Raw genomic sequence first — 8592 nt, 5'->3', positions numbered from 1 at the left:
AGATTATAACTTATACGTATCTATTATCTACACACAGATTTTTTTCTTTAGACTTAGTTATAACTTATACGTATACCGATCTACACACAGATTATTCATACCTATTATATCATTATAGAACTGATTAGTGAAATTATATCCACTTGAACCTACTCGTATAGGGTAGTTTTGCTCAATGGTTAAAAAGGTTAACCTGAAGAAGTGGACAGTAAGATAACTATAATAATTAACACATACACTCTAATTTCCAAATGATAACTTTGTCACTTTGGAAAAAAATAGTAGTAATCCAATGAAAACAAAAAGGACAAAAAAAATATATATATATATTCCGACAAAAAAAACTTACATATATACAATTAAAATGTATGTATGTAAAAATTGACTTATAATAAGTCACAAGGACAACTTAGCTGGCCACTCGTTATATTATTCTTCTTCTCTCGTGTTAAATTATTAAAGACTTAAAAAGTGTTTTATTTTTGCCCCGAACGGGTTTCTCTGAAACTAAGAAAACTCGGAACAGAGAATCCGGATGCTTTTCTCTGATTCTTCTACTCTTTCCTAAATTTTCTCGGGAAATCCCAAAAACTTTTTTTTTTTTTTCTCTGAGTGAAATAAAAAAACTTTTCGATCTGAAGTCAAACTCAAGATTCTTGAAAAATTTGGAAGCTCAAAGAAGAAGAAAGAATTAGTTAGATCAGGAAAGGTCTCTGGTTTGATCTTTGTAGTACACGTGGCGAAATGGGTTGGACTTGGACTTTGGAGTTGTATTGTTGTTGATGATGTTCCTCCAAGTCCCAGATTTCTTGTAATAAACATTCTTGTGTGTCTTGTCTCCAATGTCTTTTGTCTTTCTTTCTTTCTTTCTTCTGATTAACTAACTAATAATCTCTCTCTCTCTATATCAGAAAGATCCTCAGATCCGTTTAATTGAGAGGAAGGAGAAAAGGAAAACAAAAATGATGAAGATGATGAGAAACAAACCGACAAATTTTCCGGCGGCGGCGACGGCGACTAACGGCGGCAGAGGTTCCGGTGGCGGCGGCAGGGAGTCAGGCGGTCATGAATGGGAAATGAGACCTGGTGGTATGTTGGTTCAGAAACGTAACCCGGATTTGGATCCTGTTGGACCTCCACCACCGCCTATGATCAGAGTTAGAATCAAGTACGGTGCCGTCTACCATGAGATCAGTATTAGTCCTCAAGCTTCATTTGGTTAGTCTCTCTCTTTAACTATATTTGGAACTTTGAGAAAGGGTTATGGAATATATAGAGAGAGAGAGATTTATGTTGTTGGTTGATGATGCAGGGGAGCTAAAGAAGATGTTGAGTGGACCAACGGGTATACATTATCAAGATCAGAAGCTAATGTATAAAGATAAAGAGAGGGATTCAAAGGCGTTTCTTGATGTTTCGGGAGTTAAAGATAAATCAAAGATGGTGCTTATCGAAGACCCTATTAGCCAAGAGAAACGGTTCTTGGAGATGAGGAAGATCGCCAAAACCGAAAAGGCGTCTAAAGCGATTTCTGATATTAGTCTTGATGTTGATAGGCTTGGCGGACGGGTAACGCCCTTTGCCCGCCTTGCTCTTTCTTAGGTTTTGTTTCTTGCGGTGAAATCTTATTGTGTGTGTTTTGTGTGTGCGTGTGTGTAGGTTTCGGCGTTTGAGATGGTTACTAAGAAAGGAGGGAAGATTGCGGAGAAAGATCTTGTAACGGTGATTGAGTTGTTGATGAATGAGTTGATTAAGTTGGATGGTATTGTGGCTGAAGGTGATGTGAAGTTACAAAGAAAGATGCAGGTAATGTAATATCATCTCATGACCGAAGATTTTTTCGTAATGTTCTTTAGTTGTAACGTTTGATTTCGATGTATATATGCAGGTGAAGAGAGTGCAGAATTATGTGGAAACACTCGATGTGTTGAAGGTGAAAAACTCCATAGCTAATGGACAGCAGAAACAGTCAGGTGCTCCTAAGCGACTTGCACCGATTCAAGAACATAATAATGAAGAGAAGCAAGAACAGAAACCGGTACAGTCTCTCATGGACATGCCTATACAATACAAGGAGAAGAAACAAGAGATACAAGAGGAGCCAAGGAACTCAGGGTCAGCTCCATTTATGTTAGATACATCCACTAAATGGGAAACATTTGATCATCATCCCGCTACACCATTGAGCTCGACTACTTCAAATAGTGACACGGTCCCGCCCAGGTTCAATTGGGAATTCTTTGATTGAAAAAAGGTTTCTCATTTTGTGAAATCTTTTTCTTTCTTTTTACTATATAATTCTTGTGTGGAGGTGTTGTTGTTTTTTTTTTTTTTTTTTTTTTTTTTCAGGCTTCTTCATCATGATTATGATTCTTTTGATGTACTTAGATTTTTGTGTGGCGTTTGTTTATTGTACTGGGAAATAAACAGAGACGCTACAGAGAAGTGATTATGATAAAATATCTGTGATTCATGTGTGTTTCACTTTCTTCTTCTACTACCTTAGAAAATTTTCATTTGGTGTTTTTTTCTTACTTTTGTTGCAAGGGACTAACCCCTTCTTGATGTAAGAGAGGGTCTCTTTCTCTCTCTGTCGGTTTCGTTTTTTACTCAAAACTTTGAAGGATATAAAAAAAATAGACAATGTGTACGTCTTCTAAGTCCTATTATCATATCAGGCTCTGAACAAAAGTTGTTTTCTTCTCATTTTTTGTCAATAAGACAACTTTTACTTTTTTTATATTTTTCTTAGAATGAGGCAAAATCATATAGAGCCAAATATTTATTGTTCACAAAAATGAGGAGAAATAAAGTTGAATACAGAGAATTTCATATAGAGCCAAATATTTCTTGCCTGTAATTTTATTTATGGTTAAGTTGTGTTTTTATCTTTTGTTTAAGGCAATAGTTAATTTGTGTTAAAATGAGAGATATTGGGGTCGATTTGCCTCGGGGAATCATAGTGAGTACGAACTTGTGGGCTCGTGCTGAACCGTTTTGGACTATGGATCAAAAATGATGATGTTTAACAAATATAATGCCTAAAATCAACACAATGTTAACCTCTTCTATAAATTATAACAATATTCTGATTTTTTTTTTTTTTTTTAAATGGTTAACTTTGATTGTGGGTGAGATTCAAGTTATCAGATTTTTTTTTTTCCTCTCTAGGAAAATGGTGTGAAACTGTATTTTCCATCGACATATGCGACTAATATCAAATGTCATTATCTACTTGACTACTTGTGTCCTTTTCTGTACATGTTTCTTTAATATTCACTAGAAGAAGAAAAAAAATCAGTAAATTTTCATTAAAACATCAACATGAATTTCAAACTCATGTACCATTTATCTATTTCCATTTTGTTCTAACTATTTCATACCATTCTCATTTAAAAAGATGATTACCATTTTGTATCACCAATCAATCCATCAATACTATACACCAAAAAAATAATTAATAAAGTATTTTTGGAGGACGTCAATTATCTCTCACCATCAAATAATATATGTAATCATTTGGAAAACCAATCATGCAAATAGTTGACGTAAAGTACAGATTCACTCTCGCGATTAAACTAATAAAATGAGGCGCATATTAACAACAATCATATCCAAATTATCACTTCTTTCATGCAAATAAACTTAATTATTAACATTTAACTATTGTAGATTGCATATAATCAATGAAAAAAAATATGAGATTAGTTGTCACTGCACAACTATTACTGATTATACATTAGTGAATTAGAAAACCATATTTATAGCTAGGTTACAAATAATCAAGAATAACTCAAACTTTGTGACCTCTCTATAAGAAGAATCATATTGGGACCAAGATATGGCACGAAATGATATATTATACAGTAAAACCTCTATAAATTAATAATATTAGGACCAAAAAAATCTATTAATTTATAGAGGTTTTAATTTCTCGATAAATTAATAATTATTAATTTATAGAGAGATTTTCCTAATTCGGTAAAAAAATATTAAAAATAAGATTTAATTGTTATAACTAATATTTTTATAAAATCAATAACAATGAAAATAACAATTATCATGTTTGACGATAGCACTCAAAGATTTTTATACAGTAAAAATATCAAAAATGAACTCTAATAAAAGATAATGTGTCGATATATACATATATTTGGATAATTCTATATAATATTAATTTATATTATTGATGAGACCATATATTTACAAAGAATTTTCAAAAAAATTATTATTTTATTATATTATTAAATAGTGTCCAAAATTACACTAATTCCAATTTGGAACCGGAGAAATTTATTAATTTATAGAAGTTATTAATTTACTGAGTATTAATTTATAGAGATGATACTGTATTACCCTAAAAGATTAAATTTCGGTGGTTGTGGTGTCTCCACGTGATAAGAATCGACCAACTCGAGGGTTGTGCTGTGAAGTGTGGACCAAAGATATAATCATCAAACGAAACACACACAAACACACTAAAAAAATCGGTAGGAGCTAAAAATATAAATGGTCGACTGTCGGTAGAAGAGGACAGAACAAGTAAGTAGTTAGAAGCAATTATCAAAGAAGCATCGCAATCAATAGTGAAGTCTTTTCTTATATACATATATATACGTACACATATAAACCTACTAGATCATATTTGGGACTAATCTTGAATACAATCATGAATCATCACGTGAATACCGCAATATATTAAAAGAGTGTGTGTGTGTGTGTGTGGCCAATAAGAATTGACAAACAAAACGAAACAATTATTACACTATAGCTATTGAATTCAGTACAATGTTTAATTATTAAAGCAAACAATGTTTTTTGTTTGTTTTGGATTTTGTAATTATATCGCAAGAGATGTCAATACATTACATGCAAATTCTGGTTAACAGTAAAACATAAGCATGCATCTCCGGATCTCCCCACATATCAATGGGGTCTCAAAAGCTTGTCCGCAGCCTTTTCTTGAATCAATTGAAAGAAATCATAAAATTAATATACTGATATATCGTAATATATTAAATGATATACCATCAAAAATCAATTACTTTTTATTTTATTTTGTTTTAAACAATTTAGTGGAGAAATTGTCGTTTAACAATGGATGTTGACACATTATTAGAAAAACCTACCATCACTAAAAGAAAATTAAATAAACCAAATTGACAATATTTGCTACAAGGTAAAAGGGAAAATCATCAATATTGAATAGACAGTTCTACCAATGAAAATGGAAATATTTGTTTGGAATTATACATACTTACATCGGACGGTGTGTGAGACTTTAGAGCAAGTCCATTGGAGATTCTCCGTGGAATTTTTAGGTCTAAAAATAAAATAAAAAACTCAAAAATAAATTAGAAAGTATGAAAATCGGTTCCACTTGAGGGATTTTAAGAATCCTATGAGAACCGATGCGTGGTCGGTTCTGATTGGCCAAAAAAAAAAATATAAATAAGGGTAAAAAAAAAATTTCTCTAATTTTTTCTTTTTCTTCGCGACATATCTCTCTCTCTCTGAGAGAAACGGCGATATCAACGGTGAATCGCCGTTTCACCGTGAAAATTCTCCGATTTACCTTGAATCGTTGGATTTTCCGGCTGAAACACGAAAGATCTTCATATATGAGAGAGATATGTCGAGGTTTCGGGTTCCAATCGAGATTCCACTCGATGTGACGATTTGTTGCTCAAGGCCTTCCATCTCCCACGACGATAACGATGGCGGAAAGTTCTTGTGATGGGATTAATGGGATGGCGAGGTCAAGAAGCTGGCAGATCGCACACATAGAAGGTTCGTTTGATTATTACCGATTAGGGTTTGTAAGGTTAGGGTTTGTGAGAATTTTAATCAAACATGCATGTGAGTCTGGGTTTAAAATTCTAATCGATTGTGATTGGGTTTACAATTCCGATTGTATTGATTTCACGGGGTAGGCTAAATCTCAGAAAGTAGGAGATTTTGACTTTAACTTTGGGTTTACTCATTACAGATTTGAATGTTGTTGTATGTTATCTCATAATTAGTCACTTGTTGTATGCTTTGTTAGTGTTAAAATTTGATTAGAATGAAGAGGTTTTATGTTGTGTTTTGTTAAGGTCTCATGAACCGTATGTTGGTGTTGTTGTCTGATTATTAGTAAGTGGTTGTAATTGTCTGTTGTGTTCAAGTTTGTTTAGAATAATGTGGTTTTGTGTTGTGCTGTGTTAAAGTCTCATGAACCGTGTGTTATTGTTTGGTGACTGATTAGTAGTAACCAGTTTTATGCTCTTTTCTCAATGCAAGTTTTATTACAAGTATGTGGTTTTATGTGCTATTGTGTTCAAGTCTGATGATGAACCGTGTTAACTGGTTTTGTGTGTTTTGTGCGAGGTGTTCATGGAGTCGTGCAAGTGTGCCAGAGAGATGTCGTATTGAGCGAAGAGAGGTGTGTTTGGGCAAAGGTCTCTGTTGGATGTGTTACTCCAAAAAGTAAGCAACTCTATATTTCTAATTTTGTAATTTGTGTTAAGTTTAGCTTTTTGTCTTAGTTGTAACTATTGTCGTTGTCACTTAAACAGGATACAATGACGGTTGTGCTAGGGTGAATGGTAGTGGTTCTCTTGATGGTGTAGCACATCTACAATCATGTTAAGGTGTGTTATTTTTATACTACATTTTAATTCTCATAACAAAATGTAGTAGTTGGCAGTTTGATTTTTAAAAATTAGAAACTTAATTTTCACTCAATGATTGTTTTACAAATAAATCTTGACATTAACAAAGAAATCTTCAGTCAATGATTGTAATTTTAAAAACTTTTTACTTTAACCATTGATAAGATTTGATGTTGTAAAAGGTGATATGGCTTCTGCATTTTGAGTTGTCTAGTCTAGGAGATATACTGAAAAGTGAATAGTGTATATCTCTTTTTAGGACACTCATTACAAATTTGAAAACTTTTAAACATTAAAAACTTTAGCTCAATATCCGATCAAGACTTTAAAACATATCATTATCTCTCTTTAACCTATATATAACTTCTGTCCTTAACCACAACATTTAAACAAACTTTTCCCTTTTGTAACAACCCATTATCTCTCTTTAAGCAAACTTTTAAACATATCTCTCTTCTGTAAAACATATCCATGGATCCTAGCAACCCTTACAGTTTCCCTGCTCCTTACTTTGTAGGCATGTTGAACTCTTCTGAACCTCCTTATGTACCAAATTACACAGAAACATCTCAGCCTACTCAGTTTACCACATCTTTTCCCTCTCAGCTTTCCCAATTCCTTTCGCAACCAGTTCACTTTAGCTCTTCCACTGTCCCTTCTGAGTGTATTGATGTTAGTTTATATGAGAATGAAGACGAGGGAGTTAGAGGGAGTAGAAAGAGGTGGACTACAGAGGAGGATGTTCGGCTCATAGGCGCTTGGTTGAACACAAGCAAAGATCCGGTTGTGAGTAATGAACAGCGGTTGGGTTCCTTCTGGAAGAGGGTGTCAGATTATTACCAAGCAAGTGATGGAGCATCCGGGACCAATAATAGAGGGCTTGTTCAGTGTATGACTCGGTGGAATAAGATAAACCACCAAGTCAATAAGTTTGTGGGCTATTACTCACAAGCGAGTGCAAGAAGGAAGAGTGGAGAATCGGAAGATGATGTGTTGAAGGTGGCATATGAGATGTACATGAATGACATGAAAAAACCGTTTATGCTAGCACATTGTTGGAGGGAACTCAAGAATGATCAGAAAATGGAACTCGGAGGGTGGAAACTCTAAGAGGACTAAGCTTGATTCAGAAGGAGTTTACTCATCCAACTCAACAAACGATGGCATTGAGGAGAGGCCTCCGGGTGTTAAGGCGTCCAAGAAGAAAGGTAAGCAGGCGGCAGTGAGTAATGATGGTGAGGATGCCAAAATGGTTAAACTAGATAGGATTATTGCCATGAAGGAAAAGGAACAACAGGCTAAAGATAGGCAAGGCAGAATGAGATTGCTTGAGAGTCTCCTAAACAACCCTAACCTTACACCAGCTCAAGTAGAACTCAGAGACAAGCTAACTGACCAAATCTTGTCCCTCACATAGGTTCTTAATCTGTCTCTTTAATCTGTCTCTTTAATACATGTTTTGTTATGCATACATGTTTGGATTCGATTAGTGTTTGTTATGCATACATGTTTGGATTCGTTTATTGTTTCTTATGCATACATGTTTGGATTCGTTTATTGTTTGTTGCATACATGTTTGGATTCGTTTATTGTTGGTAAGTTTCTAATTGAAACCTTAATTATGTTTCAGGTTGTTGGGGTCAAGTTGGCATGTATGCATAAATGTACGGTTGTGAAGTTGCACAAGAAGGATCATCCGTGACGGTGGACCTCACGTAGCAGTATTTTGGCTTTTGAGCATCCATGAAGGTTAACCGCATGGACTAGTACTTTTGGACGTTAGCAAGCGTCAATTAGTTGTTTGTTTCTATTGTGTTGTTTGTATTGTTATTCCCCGTGTTTCTTCTTCTATATATTGAAGAGACATTGAACTCAAGGAACAACAACTCAATTTCTATCTTTTTCAATCTCTCTCCCGAGTTCATTTTTTTTTAGTTGG

At 34.1% G+C, this 8592-nt stretch overlaps 2 protein-coding genes across 3 annotated transcripts; both read left to right on the top strand.

Moving 5' to 3' along the window:
* Positions 1-349: 349 nt before the first annotated feature.
* LOC104774611 (BAG family molecular chaperone regulator 1-like) lies at positions 350-2484 on the top strand. Of its 2 annotated transcripts, none has more exons than XM_087499660.1 (5): positions 350-811; positions 912-1218; positions 1313-1569; positions 1660-1806; positions 1889-2484. In XM_087499660.1, exons 2-5 carry the CDS (start codon positions 963-965, stop codon positions 2246-2248), a joined length of 1020 nt encoding a protein of 339 aa, XP_087355786.1. In that variant the 5' UTR covers positions 350-811; positions 912-962; the 3' UTR covers positions 2249-2484. The 2 variants fall into 2 exon arrangements, with proteins under 2 accessions (XP_087355786.1, XP_087355787.1); XM_087499661.1 differs by having other exon boundaries at positions 413-826.
* A 4640-nt stretch (positions 2485-7124) lies between these two features.
* On the top strand, positions 7125-8070 carry LOC104763389 (glutathione S-transferase T3-like). The gene is made up of 2 exons (XM_087497846.1): positions 7125-7652; positions 7702-8070. The coding sequence occupies exons 1-2, from the start codon at positions 7125-7127 to the stop codon at positions 8068-8070; spliced, it is 897 nt and encodes a 298-aa protein (XP_087353972.1).
* Positions 8071-8592: the final 522 nt, after the last annotated feature.

The sequence above is a fragment of the Camelina sativa genome, chromosome 18 (genome assembly GCF_030686135.1).
Source record: "Camelina sativa cultivar CO46 ecotype springtype chromosome 18, ASM3068613v1".
Lineage (NCBI taxonomy): Eukaryota > Viridiplantae > Streptophyta > Magnoliopsida > Brassicales > Brassicaceae > Camelina > Camelina sativa.
Note: the sequence above shows the minus strand (reverse complement) of the source record. Positions and strands in the feature narration are given on the sequence as shown.

Excerpts from the sequence above, each read along its gene's own strand:
- LOC104763389 (XM_087497846.1), top strand. The coding sequence starts at position 7,125 with ATGGATCCTAGCAACCCTTACAGTTTCCCTGCTCCTTACTTTGTAGGC. Across the intron at positions 7,653-7,701 it reads CGGAAGATGATGTGTTGAAG|CACATTGTTGGAGGGAACTC; the intron begins GTGGCATATGAG and ends CGTTTATGCTAG.
- LOC104774611 (XM_087499660.1), top strand. The coding sequence starts at position 963 with ATGATGAAGATGATGAGAAACAAACCGACAAATTTTCCGGCGGCGGCG. Across the intron at positions 1,570-1,659 it reads TTGATAGGCTTGGCGGACGG|GTTTCGGCGTTTGAGATGGT; the intron begins GTAACGCCCTTT and ends GCGTGTGTGTAG. Across the intron at positions 1,807-1,888 it reads AGTTACAAAGAAAGATGCAG|GTGAAGAGAGTGCAGAATTA; the intron begins GTAATGTAATAT and ends GTATATATGCAG.